At 38.8% G+C, this 24,820-nt stretch overlaps 1 protein-coding gene across 1 annotated transcript; it reads left to right on the plus strand.

Annotated features, from left to right (window-relative positions):
• The first annotated feature begins 6,386 nt into the window (after positions 1–6,386).
• Positions 6,387–24,684, plus strand: LOC136202550 (probable disease resistance protein At4g27220). The gene is made up of 8 exons (XM_065993243.1): positions 6,387–6,912; positions 7,304–8,141; positions 12,757–12,866; positions 14,579–17,100; positions 17,190–17,576; positions 18,012–18,605; positions 22,628–23,427; positions 23,516–24,684. The coding sequence occupies exons 2-8, from the start codon at positions 8,119–8,121 to the stop codon at positions 23,547–23,549; spliced, it is 4,470 nt and encodes a 1,489-aa protein (XP_065849315.1). The 5' UTR covers positions 6,387–6,912; positions 7,304–8,118; the 3' UTR covers positions 23,550–24,684.
• Positions 24,685–24,820: the final 136 nt, after the last annotated feature.

Raw genomic sequence — 24,820 nt, forward strand, 5'->3', positions numbered from 1 at the left:
ACCCGTCGGCATAAAACTCCTGCTGCCAATTCCCTGGTACAAACCAGTCCCAAATTTTCCTAGCATCCTCACAGTCGCGAAGCAAATGAATTGTAGTTTCTCGGATACCACACTTGACGCAGCTGTCCGTGGTGCTTAATCTCCTGCGTACACGGTTTACATTTGAAAGTAACGCATCATGATAAGCCAACCACAAGAAGTACCGCATCCGCTCTGTCGAGCTAACCCTCCACACTCTAGTCCAGTCCGCCTCTCGCCAATATGACCCCTCATTTCTGCTATCCAAGGTCAACATCTGATATGCTGACTTGATGGAGAAAGCTCCCGTGTCCGAGCCATGCCAAGCCCAACCATCCTCTTTCCCATTCCCAGGAAAGAGCACCAAAGAGGCAAGTTTAAACAAACATTCCTGGGGCACAATGTGTTGAAGAGAGTCCCAGTCCCATCCATATGTGCTCGTCCAGTAGTCGCTCACAGTCTTCTGGGCGTCCAGATCAGAAACAGGGGCCGTCGCTTTCCCGAGAAGTTGCTCGTTCCCCAACCAGATGTCGGTCCAGAACAAGGTAGACTTCCCATCCTTCACAACTTTACTAATGCCATTTTTAAGAACTTGTGAACCCGTTACAATGTTGCGCCATGTATGGCTTCTCACCTGTTTATTTCGAAACATGTCCATACCATTATAGCGTCTCGAATATATGTCTCGCATCACTCGGACCCATAGGCAATTCGGTTCAGTTAACATTCGCCACCCCAATTTTGCAACACTAGCCAGATTAGCATGTTTAGAAGTTCTGATCCCCAGTCCTCCCTGTTTACGTGATCTACATACCGACTCCCATCGAACCAGGTGGACTTTCCTAGTTGAATCCGAGCTTCCCCACAGGAAGTTTCTGCTAATTGTATCCAACTTCCGGCAAGTGCTCATTGGGTAGATGGACGTCTGCATAGTATAAACCGGCAAGGACGAGATAACAGACTTAATCAGGGTTGCTCTACCTGCAAAGGAGAGGAATTTGCTCTTCCATCCCGCAAGCCTGCTTTTGACTCTCTCCAGAACATAGGCATACGTTTGCTGGTTAACTCTCTCATGGATTAGTTGGACACCAAGGTATTTACCCAGGTTAGTGGTGCTTCGAATCCCGAGTGCTCGAGTCACTTCCCCTTGAGTTCTTTGGCTTGTGTTTGAGGAAAATAGCACACAGGACTTCTCAAGGCTGACCTTCTGTCCTGAGCCGTCACAAAAATAACCCAGAATGTCTTTGATAACAACAGCTTGTTCATAAGAGGCCTCCGCCATAAGGATGATATCATCCGCAAAGAAACAATGAGAGAGCTTAGGTCCATTTTTCGACAGGCTAACCGGCTTCCAAGTTCCATTTGATACTGCATCAAGGATAAGGTGACTGAGTCGTTCCAAGCACAAGACGAACAAGTATGGTGAAAGTGGGTCACCCTGACGGAGCCCTCTCGATGGGGCAAACCCCTCTCCTTTTTCCCCATTCCACAACACATGCAAGAACGAAGACGACACACAATTCATTATCACCGAAACCATGCACAAGGGTAACCCCAAGACCATTAAGGTATCCTTTAAGAATCCCCAACTGATCCGATCATAGGCTTTCTCCAAGTCCAATTTTAGCAGCATGAATCTCCTACTGCCAGTTTTCCGTTTGAATGCAAAGACCGTTTCCTGGATCATGATTACATTGTCCGTAATTTGCCTACCTGGGACAAAGCTGCACTGCATGGGGCTGACAATGTCAGGTAGCAGAGGCTTCAACCGGTTGACAATGCACTTCATAATTAGTTTGTAGCTTACATTACAGAGGCTAATAGGTCTAAACTGTGTCAAGCTCTCCGGGTTTTTCACTTTTGGTATAAGAGTGATCAATGTCGTATTTAACCCATCTTCAATGACCCCTGCATTGAGAGCTTTGAGCACACACTCACAAGTGGCTGGACCCACCATACTCCAAAATTTCTGAAGGAAACCAGCTTGAAAGCCGTCCGGGCCAGGCGCTTTCCAAGGCGCCATCGAATTGACTGCATACTGGACTTCCTCCTCGCGGAACGGCTGCCCCAACATCTCAAAATCATCACTAGTGAGGCGAGGGAAGGAGTGTTGTGTCCTTAGTCCAATTCTAGTTGGTAAATCCTCGGAATAAAGATTTTTAAAGAACTCTACAGCAAGCCGCCTCAGCTCATCCTCATCCCACTCCCAGGATCCATCTTCGTTTTTTAAGCCAGCAATTTTATTCCTTTGCTGTCTGATGACTGTTGAAATGTGAAAGTAGGACGTGTTCCTGTCCCCTTCTCTTAGCCACTGCACTCTTGATTTCTGAAGCCAGTAGAGCTCCTCTTGTTTGAGGACGGAATCTAGTTTCGTCAAAAGTCGTTTCTCCAACCGCAGTAAACCCCTCGGGCAATGAACAGCCAGCCTTTTCTGAACTCCCCCTAGTCTTGCGTAAATTCTCTTTTTCTTCCAGAAAATGTTGCCAAACTCCTTTCGGTTCCAACGTATCAGACCCTCAGCTAGGTTATTCAGGGAAGCTCCTAGGGAAGATTCCCTACGCCAATCCCGACCCACCTGATCGTAGATCGTGTTGTCCTCCAATCAAGCCTGTATAAAACGAAACGGAGCCACCTGCTTCCTTCCTGTAGGTTGGAAATCAATCATAATTGGGACATGATCAGACTGAGTACGTTGCAAATGCCAGACAATCGCTTCTGGGAATTGCATTCGCCAAGCCACATTTGCTAAGCCCCTATCCAGACGGCACGCCACCCGAGTTCGTGGAGATGACCCTCGAAACCAGGTAAAGCGAGGGCCAGTAAAGCCCAAATCTACAAGCTCCAATTGATTAATCCAGTTTGCAAAAGGCGCGCAACGATTAAACACACTAGCCGAACCCCCCTGCTTTTCATCTGCTGTTTTAATACAGTTGAAGTCCCCACATATCAGCCAAGGCTCAGTAATTCCTCCACTAAGGGTGATCATATCATTAAAGAAAACTCGTGTGAAGTGTAGCTGTGGTCGGACATATACTGCCGTCAAAAGGAAGGGAGGCTTGTGACTACCTCCTCATTGAATATACACCTTACAGTGAAGAAACTGAGTATTCTTCCTAAGGACCTCCACTTTGACACAGGCCTCGTCCCAAAACACCCACACACCGCCACTGAACCCATCCGCCTCAATAAGCTCAACGTTGGGCAACTGCAGTTGTTTACCCATGGCCCTGGCTCGATCCCCTTGAATCCTTGTTTCCACCAAACACAAGATATTTGGTCGGTGTACCCGTACCATATGCCTTAAAGATCGTTGAAAAGCGGTGCCCCCAGCACCGAAATAGTTCCATGAGATGATCTTCATAACACAAAGGAGAATGTACATCAGCCGACTGGCAGGAAAAATTAAGCATGTGACGGGGGGATACCCTCACTCTCAACCTGTGACATAATCTTAAGCACTGACCGGTCCCGTAGCTTTTGATTTAGGCGAGTATTGCCTTTCCCTGTTGTCTTGCCCTCCATGGGGATATTCAAATCCACGACTTTTAGAGCAGGTCTCAATTCTGTATCAAACCGTGTATGTTTCCCCCTTCCCGAATCTTTATCTGGGCACTCCCCCTCCTGCCTGCTATTTGGCTCAATATCCATGTCCTCCTCCACAAGCCCAGCAAACCTATTTGAGTTTATAGAGGATGACTTTTTCTCATTTTCTTTATTTTTGTATCCTTTCCGAACAACTTGCTTTCCTTTGGGCCTCGGGTTATCAGTCTGCATCGTTGGATGAGGCGTTGAATCCTGGTACCCAAATCCCTGGAATACAGGTGTGTCCTATTGCAAAGAGGTTCTGCCCCCAGGCCCCGCAAACGGATTTATACTCATCGACTTCCATTCCTCCTTGTGGCTACTACTGGCTGCCCCAGTCGCACTATTACAGGGGCTAAATTTCCTTCTGGGCACAATCATCCAAGGCCCGTATGCCTCCTCGCACACTGCAGCCTCTGGCATCCCATCCGTGTCTTTTAACACATTCTCGCCCTCACTCCGAGTTTCTTCAGTTAAAGGAACTTGGTCACCCACGATCATATCGCTTGTTGTCGGGGCAGTTTTAGCCGGAAGCGCACTAGGCCAGCTACAATCAGCTTTGACATGGCCATATCGACCATAATGTGTACAGGCGATGTGAAGTCCTTCATACTCCACTCGTTGGGTCTCGCCATCCAACTCAAACTATGCAATAAGGGGACACATCAAATCAATTTCAACGCACACTCTTGCAAAGCGGCCTCTGGATTTGGAAGCAGTATTCTCATCCACCCTGACTGGCTTGCCTACTGTAGCAGCAAGGCCAAGGAGTACATCTTCATCATAGTACAGCAGAGGCAGCTGGGGAAGCCGAATCCAGACCATGGATTTTTCGACGCAAGCATCAGAGGGGTTAAAGGACATGGACCAGGTTCTAACAGTCAAGTAGTGCCCTTGCACCAGCCATGGGCCATCATTGATGAGGTGGTCACGGTCCATATCATCGTCGAACTGAACCAGATGGAAACCTTCCCCAAGGTCCATCATCCTGAAGCCAGCTATTGGTTTCCACAGTTCAATCGTGCGTTTCTGAAGCGCAACATAGCCCAGGTTTTTTCCCAGCAGTTTGATAATCAAGGCCTTCTCCCACGGTTTAGCAAGCTGTTTCCTGAGTTCAGGGTCAAGGGTAACCACTGGTTGTAATGGATTTGCTTCATCGATGGAGATTTTCACCAAACCCGCCGCACATAAATCCTTGCGAGGTCTCTGCTGGTGTTGGGACGATTTTGACGCAGCAATGTCTTTCCAAGACAACTTAGTGGCTTCCCCAGCCTGTGGAGGCCGGGTCGTTTCATCAGGAGGAACAGTGAAAGGCGGCCGGGGGGGATTGGAGGTTCGAGGGTTCCCATTCAGAGAGATTTTTATTATCCGCTTGAAAATAGAAAAAAAATTAAGAATTGTTAAGAAGGATAAACTGATACTTTATAAGTTTTATAAGTTTAGAGGGTCAATTAACATTTTTTTTTTTACAAAATTTAAAAGCTCCTTATATGTGAATATAATTTTCTTCTAATTATCAAATATTTTCACCTTTATTATTATTATGTGATTTTTAACCAATTTAACTCACGTATGTTATTCACACTTAATACAAAATTTAATTAATTCAAATTTTTTGTTAAAATTCTAGGCACCAAAGAAAAATTTAGTGAAAATTAACCATGACATGCCAATAAAAGGAGTAAAATAATCTTTTAACAATGGCGGAGCTACACTAGTGCTTTGGCAAATGGAGGGGAGGGGGAGCTGCCCCAGCCCCCTCTACATCCACCACTAGTTCGTTTTTTAAATTATTAAAAAGATAAGATAAAACAAGGTTAATGTTAGCAACTAAAATATGCACATTAAAACAAAATTTTTTTAACAATATATCACATTGTGCATTAGATAAAAATTACATGTACAACAATAAAATATATATATATATATATATATATATATATATATATATATATATATTGTCACATGTGTATATATATCTTTGATCTATCATTGAATGTAACATGATGTACACGTGAAGTAGAGATAACGTGATTCGTGAATATTTAAGGAGTAAAATTAATATTGACTAGGTTGAATGTATTTTTGCAACTTATGTCTTAATTAATTTTAGAGTAATTAATTTATTAGTCTCTATAATTTGATAAAACACACTGTTTAGTCTCTGTGTTTTTAAAAACACATGCTAAGGTTCTTAACTTTTTTTTTTCGGGAACTGTTTAGTCATTCCATTTGTTTGTTAGATTTTTTACCGTTTATGAATTCGGAAATAGCTAAATTACCCTTTACTATTTATCAGTCAAAAGCAATTCACACTTCTATGTCTTTCTCTCATAACTCGCGCTAAAAAAATGGAAAAATGATTGAATCCCTAACTTATAATCGACTCAAATCAACCAGAAGAATGCAAGAATGAGAAACAATGAAGATAATGGTCTTATATATTTGATTTTGTGGTAAAGGATAATTAAGATATTACTGTTTTTTAAATAGATTTCGACTCAAATCCAAATTGACTAACATAATCTTCATTAGAGACTAACGACAGGGACTAAACAGTTCACTGAGGAAATAATTAGAGACTAAACAGTTCATCGAGAAAAAGGTTAGTGATCTTATTGTGTATTTTTGAAAATACAAAAACTAAACAGTGTGTTTTGTCAAAATATAGGGACTAATAAATTAATTACCCTTAATTTTATGAATTTAATTAGAATGAGTTAATTACAAAATTATAGTTACTTTTGAACAAAATTTAAAATTGGTTTTAGTAGGGAAGGACTAAATGAATTTTTACCAATATGCTGCATCTCCACGTCTTCTTCTCCGTTCCTCTCTTCCATTTATTTTCCACCATTTTTGTCCTTCAAATTTGTTCAAGCTCGTTCTTCCTCGTACGGTGTCCGTTTTCAAGTTATTTATATCAAAATGAAGCTCTCAATTTCTGCTACAAGTAAATGTTTAGCGAGAGATTTTGCATTTTCACACAAAAAAAGGAGAGATAAAATTCGGTCTTAAAGCTACCCTCTCCGTTTCTATCTTCTACTAAAAATTTTGCAAATCTAACACCAGAAACAAAGTCGGGAGGTCGGAAAACCCTTGGGTAGGTTGGTAATCGGAGTATGCAAGGGTGTCTTAACGGTGAACGGAGCCTCACCGGATAATCGTTAATCATCCGATTTGAGAATTCCCGTTGGTTTCAAGGTGTTCTTATTGTATATTTGAGCTCCAGAGGATGGAATGAATTCTTCCAACGGCAATGTTAATTTTTCCGGACACTATCTTGGCGACTGGCGGAATTTTCCCGGTGAGGTACATAAACTGTGGAGAAATTCTCCAAATTAATGTTAAATTTTCTAAATATTCTTTGGATCAATATTAAGTCTTAGACGGATTAATTCTTGGACCAATTTCTCAACGGATTAATTTCTTCAAATTATAGAAGTGTGCCAATATTAATTTCATTAAATTAGGTGGAGTTTCATTTTCATTTTTGGAACTTTATTATAAAATGTCCAGATTGCTCAAGTTAAACATTGATGGTTTCAGTAGAAATTGGATTGAGCATATTTAATAATATGTCATTAGGATTATTGGTTATTTAATTCGAGTCAAATTTAAATTAGAATATTGAATTATATTATATTCCACATTCAAGAGATGAATAGTTAAATGTATTTTATCTAATGAGATGTGCACACAGAAAGAATTCCGGCTAGATGTTCGAGAAGAACAAGAATCATGGAGATTGTTTGAAATGTCTGTGAGTAAGGGTCAATATCCTGAGTTGCCTGCCATAGCAATTGAAGTCGCCAAAAAATGTACAGGGTTGCGCCTTCTAGTTCTCAAATTTTCCATAGATTTGCGAAATAAAAAATCACATGCATGGAGTGATATGCTAAGCCTACTTTCAAGCTTGGAAAATACTGAGATATACGAGAAAGTACACAAAGTTATCAAGTCAAGCTACGACGAGCTGTTTGATGAGGAAGGCAAGTCACTTTTCATGCTTTGTGCTCTGTTTGGGAATTCTGTAATTCAAATTCACTACTTGCTCATTTATTGTGTGGGCCTAGGCTTATTTAAGCACTTGGATTCCATTGAAGGAGCAAGGAACAGAGTATTAACCTTGATTGATAAACTCAAAAATGAAAGCTTGCTGTTGGATGGAGACAAGGCCGGGTTCTTGAGAATCCACGATGTATGATGGAAGAAATTGTTGCAAATGATGAAGATTGCGCAGAGCATGATGTGATTATTTTCAAGAAGCTGAAGCATTTGGAACTTACTTATTTAGGTAGACTCAACAGTTTTTGCTCTGGCATACATGTTCAGTTTCCCATTGTTAGATCAAGTACGTATTCAGGAATGCAATCCTATGAAGATTTTCTGCGGCGGTGTTTTAAGCACACCAAAACTACGTGGAAAGAAATATTTGGAAACGAACAGTGATGGGAAGGAAATCTAATGCCACAATAGCACGTCAATTATCAGACATGGGGAATTATACAGGTGCCAATGAGCGCACCCACAATTAACAGGTAAAGCTTTATCATTCAAGTAGACTTGTCATACTCTAATTGTTTTGGACTTGTTTATTTATTTCAAATAAAAAGAAAGCATAACGTTGGCCCCCAAACTAAATGCCCAAGGTCGATTAAAACCCTAAACTATCAAAATAAGCAATGAGGTTCCTGAACTAAGTAAAACTCAGCAATTCAACCCAAACTAATACATCTAACCTAACCTAATAGTAACTAAAAAGATGAATATCATTGATCCCATTGCTAGAGCACTGTTGGAGTGGCGAGCTTTTTGATCGGCTTGTGGGTCGAGATAGAAGCTACTTGGAATGCGAAGTTGCAGTTGGAGTTAGGAAGATTGCAAAAGGACTTGTTGCTGGATTATTTGGTTCCATTGGTTATGTTTCACTGGAGGTTCTTCTTCAGGGGGTAGAATAACTTATTGTTGTGCATATTCTGCTCTTTGGGTGAATTATTGTTTTAACCCACAATTTCCATACAACAACAACAACAAAGCCTTAGTCCCGAAATGATTCGGGGTCGGCTAACATGAACCATCATATAAAACCGTGAAAATCAAGTCGTGTCAGCGACACAGATTCGCTCCCTCCACTCCGTCCTATCCACTACCATATTTTCCTCAATTCCCAATAAACTCATATCACTCTCGATCACCCTCCTCCAAGTTTGCTTAGGTCTTCCCCTACCCCTCACCACTACATCCCTTTGCCACTCTTCGGTTCTCCTAACCGGCGCATCAAGCGCTCTACGTCTCACATGGCCAAACCACCTTAGTCGGTTTTCTCTCATTTTATTCTCAATAGATGTGACCCCTACTTTTGTCCTAATTATTTCATTACGCACCCGGTCCTTTCTCGTGTGACCACACATCCATCTCAACATACGCATCTCCGCCACCGACATCTTATGGATGTGGCAGTGTTTCACTGCCCAACACTCCGTACCATATAACAATGCTGGTCTAATTGCCGTCCGGTAGAATTTTCCCTTCAATCTATTAGGCATGCCGGGATCACAAAGGAAACCCGTAGCACTCTTCCACTTCGACCAACCAGCTTTAATCCTATGAGCAACATCTCCATCTACTTCTCCATCCGTTTGGATAATAGATCCTAAATACCGGAAGCAATCCGAGGCCTGAACAACTCTCCCATCTAGGATGATTGTCCCTGCCTCCCTACTCCTACAGCCGCTAAACTTACACTCCAAATATTCTGTCTTACTTCGACTCAACTTAAAGCCTCTAGATTCTAGAGTTTGCCTCCATAGTTCCAACTTCATCTCCACTCCTTCTTTCGTCTCCTCAACCAACACGATATCATCTGCAAACAGCATGCACCATGGTATACCATCTTGAAGTGAACTTGTTAGTTCATCCATAACGAGGGCAAAAAGAAATGGGCTTAGTGCGGAACCTTGATGCACTCCAATCGTAATAGGAAACTCTTCAGTCTTCCCAACACTAGTACGTACACTCGTGCATACTCCCTCATACATGTCCTTTATGATGTCAATATATTTCCGCGAAATGCCTTTCCTTATCAAGGCCCACCAAAGTACTTCCCTTGGTACCTTATCATATGCTTTCTCCAAGTCAATGAAAACCATATGCAAGTCTTTCTTCTTATTTCGATAGTGCTCCATTAATTGTCTCATTAGATGGATGGCTTCCATAGTTGATCTTCCCGGCATAAAGCCAAACTGGTTTTCCGAGATCTTCACCGTCCTCCTTAGCCTTTGTTCAATCACTCGCTCCCAAAGTTTCATAGTGTGACTCATTAATTTGATTCCCCGATAGTTGGCACAATTTTGGACATCGCCTTTGTTCTTATACAAAGGGATTAAGGTACTTTTCCTCCATTCTGATGGCATCTTATTGTTTCTCCAAATTTTGTTGAAGAACGTCGTCAACCATTCGATTCCTCTTTCTCCCAAACATCTCCAAATCTCAATAGGGATGCCATCAGGTCCTACTGCTTTCTTCAACTTCATCTTACTTAATGCCATTTTGACTTCACCCTTTTGAATTCTCTGCAGGCATTCATGATTTATCATATCTTGTTGGCGATCTCCATTAAATAAGTCATCAAAATAGGACCTCCATCGTTCCTTGATATCCTTATCTCCAACTAGGACTTTTTGGTCCACATCCTTCACACATTTAACTTTTCCGAGATCTCGCGTCTTCCTATCTCTCATCCGAGCAATTCTATATATGTCTCTTTCCCCTTCTTTCGTATCCAATCTTGTATACAGATCCCGATTCACCTTTGCTCTAGCATCTCGTATGACCTTCTTTACTTCCCTTTTAGCCTTTTTGTATTTTTCGTAGTTCTTGTCACTCCTACATTTCCCCAATAGTTTATAGGATTCTCTCTTACTCTTTACTGCTTGTCGTACTTCTTCTGTCCACCAAGATGTGTCCTTACCCGGTGGCATGCTACCTTTAGATTCCCCTAGAACTTCCTTCGCTACTTCCCTTATACTATGCTCCATCTTATTCCATATCGAATCTATATCTGAATCCATATTGCAAGTCCAAATATCTTTTTTGGTCATCTCATCCACAAATTTTTGTTGATTCTCCCCTTGCAATTTCCACCACTTAATCTTAGTCTCTACTTGAGGTGTTTGTTTTCTTATACATTTCCTACTTCGAAAATCTAGCACCACTACTCTATGTTGGGTTGTCGTACTCTCACCAGGGATCACCTTACAATCAATATAACTCTTTCTCCAAGCACTCGTTACTAAGAAGAAGTCAATTTGGCTCGCATTACCGCCACTCCGTTAAGTCACTAAGTGGGATGTTCTCTTCATAAACCATGTGTTCATGATACTCAAGTCATAGGCTGATGCGAATTCCAAAATATCATTTCCTGCTTCATTCTTATCTCCAAAACCATACCCTCCATGAACATTCTCAAACCCATCTCGCCTAGAACCCACGTGTCCATTGAGATCACCCCCTAGTACCATTTTTTCATCCCTAGGCACCTGTTGCACCACTTCCTCTAAGTCATCCCAAAAAGCTTGTCTTATAGACACATCTAATCCTATTTGTGGCGCATATGCACTAATGACATTCACAACCTCATCTCCTATCACTAGCTTAACACTCATAATTCTATCGCTCTTCCTAGACACCGCTACTACCTCATCAATATACTCCCTATCAATAAGAATACCTACTCCATTTCTACCATTATCCTTTCCTGAGTACCAAAGCTTATAACCCCAAGGAGCTATCTCTCTAGCCTTAGCTCTAACCCACTTGGTTTCTTGTAGGCATAATATATTTATTCTCCTCCTCTTCATAACATCTACAATTTCAGCTAATCTTCCTGTCAAAGAACCTATGTTCCATGTCCCAAAGCGTAACCTACTACCCTTACCCCTACCCCTACCATTACCGTGGACTAGCTTATTTACCCGCAACCCTTGCATATTTGACACCACCCCCGGGTCCTGGGGTGGCGCGCCGCTTCGGGGCGATGACCTAGCAACCCTTGCACATTTATCACTACACCCGGGTCTAGGAAGTGCAGCGCGTCGCTGAGTAGGGAACGCCCCAACGGTATTTATATTATGGTTCATGTCATAAGATGTGACTAAGTTTTACGCTGGCCGCCACAAACCTACCGCAACCCACAATTTCCATATTCTCTAAAATTACCTAATTTTTCATTTCTTGCTTTCTGCAATTTTCAGTTATCCACCATTTTTATCGTTCAATCAAACCTACAAAACTACAAATGATAATGGTTGTATGTTCAACCTCATTGTTCAAGTTTTCCAATTCTTATAACACTTTCTCCAATATTTTATTTAAAAATCTGATTAATAAAGTAAGGATCTGAATTTGTTCTTTAACAATGAGTTGAAATATAGGTATCCATCTGTACTTTTCTTGCTGTGTTTGTAGATCGGAGCTGAAAATTTGGAACCCATTCCTTTAGATGCTGTTAGGTTGGGTGTGTTTGTTTGGGTTGAATTGGTGATTTTTGTTTAGTTCAGGACTCCATTATTGATTTTGGTAGTTTAGGGTTCTAATTGACTTTGGACTTAAGGGGGCCAAATGAAGGTTATGCCTAAAAAAAACTATAGTTTATCATAGGCGTTAGTAGTTGGAACATGAAGATTGTATTTATGTTTGTATTCTTAGTATCAAATTATTGATAGTTTTGGGTTAAGAACTGTAAAATACCATGTAAATAAGAAGGAAATACATGGGATACCATGTAATCTAAGAGACTACATGACTATATTAAACGTAAGATGAATACACATATTCATACAAGGTTTGCCCTACAATTAAGAAAACATAGTGGCCCTCCTAGCAGCCCTATAGCTGTCACAACAGCCTAAGCATGATCTAGTAGCAGCCTAACAAATTCCATTTTTTCACCGATTTCAAGTTTTCGGATGAAATACAAATTCTGAAATGTTTGGAACTGGTTGTGAGCTGCACCATAAAATGGAATTTCTGAAATTTCAACTTTCGTATCGCCGAAATCATTTTTGTGTGGTGTTGATGCAACTGTTTGGGATTTTGATTTTGCCCTTATTCCCTGTGAATATAATTGTTAATTTTTTCTTTTCAAATGTGCAGAGAGGATAGATCCCATCTTAAGAGAAAACTAGATCCCAGAATAGGAACCAATAAAATCTTCAACTTTGATGAGTTGGCAGTCACTTCCAAGGATGTGTCATTTGAAGGCGGTAATCAATTACTCTTGAGTTTGTTGTAATTATGCGGCAGTTGGTTTCTTTTATTGGCAAAGCAAGAGCTTTTCTTGGCTGTTTTCACATATGTGTAATTGTGGCAGAAAACATCTATTAAAATGGAAATAGGAAAAATTATTTTCACGTTTTAAGGGGATCTGGTAATTGACAATTTAACAAAATCACAATATTTGATGCTTGAGAGTAGTTGAACTGCAGTTTTTTTTGTACTTATAAGTTCGAGAGTAAATCTTGCTTGTTACTATTACTGTTTTTCTTTTTGTGGTTGTTGTTGACTTGGTCTAGAAGAGTTAAAGAGGACAAGAAAGTAAATGTATTTACTGCTGTGTATTTTCTTTTTGGTGCACTAAGAAAATTATGTGAAATGAAATGTAAAAAAGATCGTTCTTTTAATTGTCAAGAACTGGCATTATTGCTACTGAAAAAAGGAACTAAGTTACACCGATATGGTGAAACACAAGGAGGAATAGAGATTGTACTTTTCTTGTATTTACTTGTCATGTGATATATCCTGTTCAACTAGGACAAGACATATAGGAACAAATAACACCAACTATTGAATTGTATTTTGCTCCCAAGTTTTATAGAAAATCTGAAATCTTTGGAACTGGTTGTGAACTGCGTCATGGTTTGCATACTTCATATGTGAAACTGGTAAGGTAAATATATTCATTGAGTCCTTGAGAAACAAGAAGCAAAATTACTTGAACTTTTGGCTGTTATCTCATTCAATTTTCTTTTGAAATTGGTGATAAATAGGTAAGGTATTTTTAAGCTACTGGAACTCAACTTTTATTGAATGTTATATACTGCATATTTTCAAAAATTTATATGAATAGAGTCTAATAACGTTTTCCACGTATAAGCTAGTGTGAAGCCACACACAAAAGACTTTCAATTGTAAAGCATTAAAATAGACTAATTGCTATTAAATTTGAGTTGAAACTATCTGTCAGTTTTGTTAAATTTTTAGTCAACCATTTCAGCCTGAAGCAAAAATAGATTCATATATAAGATAAGAGGCAGTGTTGAGTTTAAATATGAATTGTTATGAAAAATCCAATGAAAGCTGAGTCATTTTGATTATCGGATAATTAGTATGCCAACTCATCAAATTTTTGGTCAGTCAACCATTAAGCTCTATATTTAAATTTTAATTACAGCTGTTGGAAAGCAGACTAACCATTAAATTAACAGATATTTAATCATAGTCATTAAATTAATTAAGTCAACCATTAGCTAATTATAGCTGTTGGAAGCACTACCTTGTACGTTCACACAGTGTCTTATATATAACTACTTAATCATAGGTATTGGAAAGCACGACCATTAAATCTTACTTACCTCAATATATAATTATTTTTTTCTTTGATTGATATATCTCAATATATAATTACTTGGTCTATTGATTACCATTTCTTACTCACTCTTCACTTCCACCCACAAAGATCTCTTTGCTCTTTCTTTCCTTTTCATTTCTTTATTTTATAGTGCTCCTTTCCTTTCCGTTGCTTTTGTCTTAATCATCTAAGTCTACTCTTCTCTTCTACTCTTACGACTATTACTCCTATTTCCTACTTACTCTTTCACTTTCTAAGTAACTCTACTCTTTCATATCCTTTGTCTTTTGGAGATAGTCAAAATGGTTTTGGAGTTGATTATTACCATTTTGGTCGATTTAATTTCAGATCCCATCAAACAATACATTGTTACGCCTATCAAACAACATATCAGCTACACTTTCAACTGTGACAGCAAGGTTGAGAGACTCCACCGTGAGGTTGAGCAGTTGAAGAACAAGAGAGTCAGGCTGCAGCAGTCCGTTGGTGATGCTACTAGAAATGGGGAAGAGATCTATCCCAATGTTACCAAGTGGCTGACCACTGTGGAAAAAGACATTGAAGAGGCAGAGAAGCTTATCCAGGGGAAAGAAGAAGCCAAAAAGAAGTGTTTTATCGGATTTTGCCCGAATTTGAAAACTCGCTATCAGCTAAGTAAGAAAGCAGATAGAAAAGCTTCGGTGATTGGTAACCTGCTTCAGGAGGCACAAGGATCATCTCCAATTTCATTCCGCCCACCCCTACAGCCGATAGTTGAGGATTTTAAGTACAGTCGTGATGCCTTGCCATCAAGGGTGCTGATCTTCGACCAAATTATGGGTGCTCTGAAAGATCCAAATTTGAATATGATAGGAGTCTATGGTATGGGAGGGGTTGGAAAAACCACAATTGCAAAGGAGGTCCTTGGCCAAACGTTCAAAGAGAAGTTGTTCGAGACTGTGGTTATGGTTCCAGTTTCTCAGACCCCAGACTTGAGGAGAATTCAAGGAGAGATTGCTAGTTTCTTGAACATGCAATTTAATGCAGAAGAAGTCCTTGGAAGAGCGAGTCAACTGCACCAGAGGTTGAAGAAAGCCAAAGTACTCATCATTCTTGATGATGTTTGGCAAAAGCTTGATTTGAATGCTGTAGGAATTCCTTTCGGAGATGCATGTGAAGGTTGCAAAATATTGCTAACCTCAAGGAGGAAGCATGTTTTATCTAATGAGATGTGCACACAGAAAGAATTCCGGCTCGATGTTCTAGAAGAAGAAGAAACATGGAGATTGTTTAAAATGTCCGTAAGTAAGGCTACAGATCCTGAGTTGCGTGACATAGCAACTGAAGTTGCCAAAAAATGTGCAGGGTTGCCCCTTCTAATTCTGAAAGTTGCCACAGATTTGCGAAATAAAGATTTATATGCATGGAAAGATATGCTAACCCAGCTTTCAAGCTTGGAAAATACAGAGATATACTGGAAAGTACACAAAGTTATCGAGTCAAGCTACGAGAAGCTGATTGATGAGGAAGCCAAGTCACTTTTCTTGCTTTGTCCTCTGTTCGGGAATTCTAATATTCGTATTCGGAACTTGCTATTTTATTGTATGGGCCTAGGCTTATTTAAGCACATGGATTCCATTGAAGGAGCAAGTAACAGAGTATTAACGTTGGTTGATAAACTCAAAGATGAGTGCTTGCTGTTGGATGGTGACAGGGTTGGATTTGTGAAAATCCATGATGTTGTTCGTGACATTGCTCTTGCAATTGCATGCAGAGTGCAACATGCTTTTGTAGGGACAACTAAGGTTAGATCAACCGACTTGCGAAACAAAGATTGCACCAGAATTTGCCTTCCTTATTGTGATATCCCTCAGCTTCCGGAAGTCCTCGAATGTCCAAAAGCAGAGGTGTTTTCACTGTTTGGGAGTTATCTTAGTCTAGATATCCCTAATTCATTTTTTGAAGGGGTAACAAAACTCAGAGTTTTGGATTTTACTGGGGTGTATTTCTTATCCGGATTGCCTTCATCACTTGGTTTCCTTACAGGCCTTCAAACATTGTGTTTGCATGGATGCTGGTTCAATAATGTAGCTATTGTTGCAGAGTTGAAGCAGTTGGAGTTGCTTAGTTTTGCTGATTCAAATATAGTAGAATTACCTAGAGAAATCATGGCATTGACTCAACTAAAGCTGTTAGATTTGAGAGGCTGCTGTAATCTCCAAGTAATCCCTGCAAATGTCTTATCAAATTTGTGTTTATTAGAAGAGTTATACATGCTTAACAGTTTTCATGGGTGGGGGGCGGAAGGAAATGCAAGTCTTGTGGAATTGAAGAACTTGTCTCAGCTAACAACTTTGGAAATACAAGTGAAAGATGACAAGTTATTGCCAAAGGACTGGTTCTTTGATGGATTGCGGAACTATAGAATATCTATAGGTAATTGGTATGGATTTGATAATATAGAATATGAATCATCAAGGATGCTAAAGCTTGAGCTACAAACAAGTATTGGTTTGACACATAGGATTAAAGAATTTCTGAGAGAGACGGAAGTTTTATATTTAGGTGCAGTGAAGGGAATTGAGAAGTTGTTGTATGATTCTGAGGTGGAGAATTTAAACAGGTTGGAAAATATTGATTGCGGTCACTTTGGAATAATTTCTCAGAAACTACGAATTTTAGATATCAGCAAATGCAATGAGTTGATGATTGTCTTTCCATTTTCATGTGACAAATGTTTGCCGCAACTTCTACAAATGAAAGTGCTTTCATGTGAAAACATGGAAGCTGTAGTTGGTGAAGGAGGTGAAGTGATAGAGTTCACACGATTGAGCTCCTTGACGTTGGGTTCTTTACCACATCTCATAGGCTTTTGCAAAACAAGTGGAATGGTAAGTCTTCTATTAGTTTGTTTAGTTGTTTTAAATTTTTATTTTTATTCTTTTCTTATTTTGAAAAAGAACGAATGTTCAATGGACAGGTTTCTTTTCCTAATTTAACAAGCTTCGAGGTGTACAAATGCAAGAGCTTGAAGTATGTATTCACAACTTCAATGGCGAAATCTCTTAAGCAACTAAAAAAACTTCAGATAAGTGAATGTGAGTTAATGGAAGAGGTAATACTGGGTAACAAATTTGAAGAAATAGAAGGGAAGAGCTTCGAACATATTATGTTCCCTAAACTTGACTATCTTCACCTTTATGGCCTTCCAAACCTAACAACATTCTGTGGTGGATATCCAATTGAATTTTCAAAACTAAGAGAATTGAGAATAGAAAATTGCTTCGCATTGAAGAACTTCGTGTCCAAATCTTCAGATAGAAGCAACAACAATGAGAATGCTGATGAATACCTCTTCAATGAGCTGGTGAAATTTTGCTTTCTATTGATTTTCTCTTTCAATAGCTTTTTATTACCTTAATTGGCTTTATTTTTTATTTATTTTAAACCTTTTATTAACTACAAAGAAAAATAAAAAATGGATTGAGATTTAAATATAATTACAACTAAGAAAACAAGAAAACTAACTAATCAATAGAAAGGAAAAATATTTGATGATAATTATATGAATATTTGTTAGTATCTCTTACAATCAAATAACTTCAAATTTTCTTAAGTCTCACAGATTGTTTATGTTTATATTTTTTTAAGTTTAGCCAATTCATTCTTTTCGAAAACCAAGTACCAGACCAGAAACTGAAATTTGTAAAAGTGGATTTGGAACTTCAATGATTTTCCAGAATATATAAAATTTATTGTGTTAATATGCATTACTTCATCTTTTGGAATGTATTAATGGCAGGTTGCTTTCTCCGATCTGGAGATAATATATTTTAGATCCATGAAGAACTTAAGATATTTATGGCACCAGCACTTCGCAGATGATGATTCATTTTCCAAATTAAAATCATTGAAGATTGAACATTGCTCAAAGCTATCAGTTGTTTTCCCTTCAAACGTGTATAGAAGATTTAGGAGATTAGAGTCACTTTCTCTATCTAATTGTGATAGAGTTGAAGAGATATATGAATATCAACGAGTCCGTTTCGAAGGAACAAATATACCGAGGAAGGACATCGATGAAGCATTGAGTTTTGAGAATCTACAATCAGTTGAAGTTCATTCTTCTCCGGATCTGAAATATGTATTTCCGGCATCGATAGCTCATGGTCTTCTCCAACTTCAACACCTCGAAATAAGCTATTGTGGTGTAGAAATGATAATTGCAGATGCAAAAAATGCAGGATCAGAATGCGACACTGCTCGTACTTTTGAGTGGCCCAACTTGAAATGTTTGAAAGTATATGGTTGTGATAAATTCATCAAGTTCGGATTCAACATCTGCAAGGGCAAACACAATGTTCCAACTCAAGATTCACTATACTTTATCGAAAAGGTACGAGCGACGCAACTTTCTCAATACATTAGTTACAATTAAAATTCAAATTATAATCTATCATTTCATGTACATAAGATATTTGGTAAAAAAAATCGTTTATTTTTTAATTGAACACCTAATTTTTTAATTTGATATATCACATATTAACAAGGAATTTAGTTATGAAAATCAAACTAGGTTGAAAGTGCTGAATCATTTCATCTCATCAAAATTTGAAATTTAATTTTCAATGGTTTTAAAAGGAGCTTTTTAGAATGTCGTATAGGACTATAAGGAAACTGTAAAAAATCTCATTTCTAATTGTAAAAAAGCAATTTACGATGTAGATGAAATGAGCCATGCAAGTGATATTCATAACTAAATGCTTCGTTGATCGGCTCTAGTATGCACAAGTATATAATTGATCGAGGGCTCAATGTGTCAAATTAAGAGATCAAATGCTTAATACCTAAAAATTGAAAAAATCAAGCTTGGTCTCAAAATGCTTTTTTCCAAGATTTTTCCACTAAGACTTTTTTTGATATATGATAATGGTTAAGTATATATTTCAAACTGCAGAGTATACAACAACAACAAAGCCTTAGTCCCGAAATGATTCGGGGTCGGCTAACATGAACCATCATATAAAACCGTGAAATCAAGTCGTGTCAGTGACACAAATTCGCTCCCTCCACTCCGTCCTATCCACTACCATATTTTCCTCAATTCCCAGTAAACTCATATCACTCTCGATCACCCTCCTCCAAGTTTGCTTAGGTCTTCCCCTACCCCTCACCACTACATCCCTTTGCCACTCTTCGGTTCTCCTAACCGGCGCATCAAGCGCTCTACGTCTCACATGGCCAAACCATCTTAGTCGGTTTTCTCTCATTTTATTCTCAATAGATGTGACCCCTACTTTTGTCCTAATTATTTCATTACTCACCCGATCCTTTCTCGTATGACCACACATCCATCTCAACATACGCATCTCCGCCACCGACATCTTATGGATGTGGCAGTGTTTCACTGCCCAACACTCCGTACCATATAACAATGCTGGTCTAATTGCCATCCGGTAGAATTTTCCCTTCAATCTATTAGGCATGCCGGGGTCACAAAGGAAACCTGTAGCACTCTTCCACTTCGACCAACCAGCTTTAATCCTATGAGCAACATCTCCATCTACTTTTCCATCCGTTTGGATAATAGATCCTAAATATCGGAAGCAATCCGAGGCCTGAACAACTCTCCCATCTAGGGTGATTGTCCCTGCCTCCCTACTCCTATGGCCGCTAAACTTACACTCCAAATATTCGGTCTTACTTCGGCTCAACTTAAAGCCTCTAAATTCTAGAGTTTGTCTCCATAGTTCCAACTTCCTCTCCACACCTTCTTTCGTCTCATCAACCAACACAATATCATCTGCAAACAGCATGCACCATGGTATACCATCTTGAAGTGAACTTGTTAGTTCATCCATAACGATGGCAAAAAGAAATGGGCTTAGTGCGGAACCTTGATGCACTCCAATCGTAATAGGAAACTCTTAAGTCTTCCCAACGCTAGTACGTACACTCGCGCATGCTCCCTCATATATGTCCTTTATGATGTCAATATATATCCGCGAAATGCCTTTCCTTATCAAGGCCCACCAAAGTACTTCCATTGGTACCTTATCATATGCTTTCTCCAAGTCAATGAAAACCATATGCAAGTCTTTCTTTTTATCTCGATAGTGCTCCATTAATTGTCTCATTAGATGGATGGCTTCCATAGTTGATCTTTCCGGCATAAAGCCAAATTGGTTTTCCGAGATCTTCACCGTCCTCCTTAGCCTTTGTTCGATCACTCGCTCCCAAAGTTTCATAGTGTGACTCATTAAATTGATTCCCGGATAGTTGGCACAATCTTGGACATCGCCTTTGTTCTTATACAAAGGGATTAAGAAACTTTTCCTCCATTCTGATGGCATCTTATTATTTCTTCAAATTTTGTTAAAGAACGTCGTCAACCATTCAATTCCTCTTTCTCCCAAACATCTCCAAATCTCAATAGGATGCCATCAGGTCCTACTGCTTTCTTCAACTTCATGTTACTTAATGCCATTTTGACTTCACCCTTTTGAATTCTCCGCAAGCATTCATGATTTATCATATCGTGATGGATACTTATATCTCTAACGTCTTGTCTCCGATCTCCATTAAATAAGTCATCAAAATAGGACCTCCATCGTTCCTAGATATCCTTATCTCCAACTAGGACTTTCTGGTCCACATCCTTCACACATTTAACTTTTCCGAGATTTCGCGTATTCTTATCTCTCATCCGAGCAATTCTATATATGTCTCTTTTCCCTTCTTTCGTATCCAATCTTGTATACAGATCCCGATTCACCTTTGCTCTAGCATCTCGTATGACCTTGTTTACTTCCCTTTTAGCCTCTTTGTATTTTTCGTAGTTCTCGTCACTCCTACATTTCCCCAATATTTTATAGGATTCTCGCTTACTCTTTATTTCTTGTCATACTTCTTCTGTCCACCAAGATGTGTCCTTACCCGGTGGCATGCTACCTTTAGATTCCCCTAGAACTTCCTTCGCTACTTCCCTTATACTATGCTCCATCTTAGTCCATATCGAATCTATATCTAAATCCATATTACAAGTCCAAACATCTTTTTTGGTCATCTCATCCACACATTTTTGTTGATTCTCCCCTTGCAATTTCCACCACTTAATCTTAATCTCTACTTGTGGTGTTTGTTTTCTTATACATTTCCTACTTCGAAAATCAAGCACCACTACTCTATGTTGGGTTGTCGTACTCTCACCAGGGATCACCTTACAATCAATATAACTCTTTCTCCAAGCACTCCTTACTAAGAAGAAGTCAATTTGGCTCGCATTACCGCCACTCCGATAAGTCACTAAGTGGGATGTTCTCTTCATAAACCATGTGTTCATGATACTCAAGTCATAGGCTGATGCGAATTCCAAAATATCATTTCCTGCTTCATTCGTATCTCCAAAACCATACCCTCCATGAACACTCTCAAACCCATCTCGCCTAGAACCCACGTGTCCATTGAGATCACATCCCAGTACTATTTTTTCATCCCTAGGAACCTGTTGCACCACTTCCTCTAAGTCCTCCCAAAAAGCTTGTCTTATAGAGACATCTAATCTTAGTTGTGGCGCATATGCACTAATGACATTCACAACCTCATCCCCTATCATTAGCTTAACACTCATAATTCTATCGCTCTTCCTAGACACCGTTACTACATCATCAATATACTCCCTATCAATAAGAATACCTACTCCATTTCTACCCTTATCCTTTCCTGAGTACCAAAGCTTATAACCCCAATGAGCTATCTCTCTAGGCTTGGCTCCAACCCACTTGGTTTCTTGTAGGCACATTATATTTATTCTCCATGTCCCAAAGCGTAACCTACTACCCTTACCCCTCCCCCTACCCCTACCATTACCGTGGACTAGCTTATTTACCCGCAACCCTTGCATTTTGACACCATCCCCGGGTCCTGAGGTGGCGTGCCGCTTCGAGGCGACGACCTAGCAATCCTTGCACATTTATCACTACACCCGGGTCTAGGAAGTGCAGCGCGTCGCTGAGTAGGGAACGCCCTAACGATATTTATAGTATGGTTCATGTCATAAGATGTGGCTAAGTTTTACGTTGGCCGCCACAAACCTACCGCAACCCTCCTCGTTTGTCCGGGCTTGGGACCGGCTGTAAAGGCCACCAAGTGACCCTCAGCGGAGTTAAACTGCGGAGTATATCAACACTAATTATCTAGTTCTTAAACTAGATAAATCAAATAATTTTTTTCCTACAAAATATGGAATTAAAAATGAAGTACAACTTATAAAACATATCTCCAACTAAAATCTATTTTTTCCCAATCTAAAAATAAAATAAAAATAAATCTCTTGTTAGATTAAGTTATACACTTTTAGTTTGCATAAATTTGTGTATGCATGTTTACTTGGATAAAATATTTTTATTTATTCCTTAGGTTATTACCAATGTGGAGGTCTTGACATTAGATCATCATAGCTTGAAAGCAATACAAAATGAAGGATTTCCAGTTGAGTTTGTGTGGCAACTGAAACAAGTTGCTATGTTGTCTTTAAAAGAGGAATCCATTCCTTTTCTGTTTGGTTTTCTCAGACGAATCGACTCTTTGGATAAGCTTAGCTTGCAATATTCTTCTTTAGGAGAGAGTTTCTCCTTAGATGATGAAAGAGCAGTAGGAGAGGAACAACAATATCGTCTAAGACTAAAAGACTTTGAGTTAAAGTGTATTTGTAATTTGAAGCATATAGTGAAGAAAGACTCACAACTCAATCCCATTCTGCAATGTCTTCAGACTCTTAATCTTCTTTGGTGTTATGATTTGATGAATATAGCACCATCATTAGCTTCTTTCCAAAATCTAACAACTCTCAAGGTGCAAAATTGTGAACAAATGACTAGCTTGGTAACAGCATCAACAGCCAAAACTATGGTCCATCTCATGGAATTAAGTGTTTCTAATTGCTATGAGATGGAAGAAATTGTTGCAAACGATGGAGATTGCAGTGAGCATGATGTGATTATTTTCAAGAAGCTGAAGCATTTGAAACTTGCTAAATTGTATAAGCTCAATAGCTTTTGCTCAGGCAATTACGTCTTCAATTTCCCATTGTTAGAAAAAGTGTTTATTGAGGAATGCAATGAAATGGAGATCTTCTGTGGCGGAGTCTTAAGCACACCAATACTAGGGCGGGAAGGAAATCTTGATGCTATAATAGCACATAAATTAGAAGAGAATGGGTAAATTTAATACTTTCTATGATATTTATTCTTTCACTTTACTATTAATATTAATAGTTTTAGTAATGCCATGCCTTGGGATCGAAAGGTTGGTGGACATTTATTCATCTGATGCAGAATGAAGAATTGCTAGAAGTGGTTCAGTTTGGACTTGGAAAAGCTATCTGCTGAAGATGGAAGGGTGGAGTGCTGCCACAGTTAGTTGATCGTACATATTGTGCTCAAGTTATTCGTGAGCTACTGAAATTGACTTGAAATTGTACTCAAGTATCTTTTCCGCTGTCGGTTAAAAATGTAAAACCTTCTAAGGAGTTACTTATTGTGATTATATTATCATGTAGTTAAATATTGGGTAAATTTAAAAAAAAACCCCTGTGGTTTCACTTTTTTGCCAAAAAAGGACTGGTTTTTTTCGTTTCAAATACAGGACTGTGGTTTATTCCGTTACACTATTTACGGATTTAGTGAAGATGCCGTTAATTTGCTGACGTGGCTGAAGGGCAATTATGGGTTTTTTAAAAAAATTGGGATAAATTTTTTAAAAAAAACCCTGTGATTTCACTTTTTTGCAGAAAAAAGACTATGGTTTTTTTTCTTTTCAAATACAGAACTGTGATTTATTCCATTACATTATTTAGGGATTTGGTGAAGATGTCGTTTATTTGCTGACGTGGCTGAAGGGCAAATATGAGTTTTTTAAAAAAATTGACTATAAAAGGCCTTGAACAACCATGTGAGATTGCGCTCATGTGAGATTTTATTAGTCAATATTGTAGCCATAAAATAGTTATAAAAAATTCATCGGTAAATATTGTAGACCCAAAATAGTTATAAAAAATTTATTGATCAATTTTTTAAAAAATCCATATTTACTCTTCAGCCACGTTAGCAAATAAACGACATCTTCACCAAATCCGTAAATAGTGTAAAGAATAAATCACAGTCCTGTATTTGAAAAGAAAAAAAACCATAGTCCTTTTTCTACAAAAAAGTGAAATCACAGGATTTTTTTTTTAAATTTACCCTAATTTTTTTAAAAACCCATAATTGCCCTTCAGCCACGTCAGCAAACTAACGGCATCTTCACCAAATCCGTAAACAGTGTAACGGAATAAACCACAGTCCTGTATTTGAAACGAAAAAAACCAGTCCTTTTTTGGTAAAAAAGTGAAACAACAGGGGTTTTTTTTTAAATTTACCCTTAAATATTTGATAATAGTTCTACAATATGAAGCAAAAAGAGGTTATTTTCCCAATTTGAGTGTACAATTATTCTCACTTGGTTGACTTCCTATCTGTTGACTTCTATTTCATGTGCCAAAGCTTTATGTTATAGACTTTAAAAATGACTATATAATGGGAAAGATTATTTTCCAGTGCATTGAGAGCGTAG

Source organism: Euphorbia lathyris, chromosome 8 (genome assembly GCF_963576675.1).
Source record: "Euphorbia lathyris chromosome 8, ddEupLath1.1, whole genome shotgun sequence".
Lineage (NCBI taxonomy): Eukaryota > Viridiplantae > Streptophyta > Magnoliopsida > Malpighiales > Euphorbiaceae > Euphorbia > Euphorbia lathyris.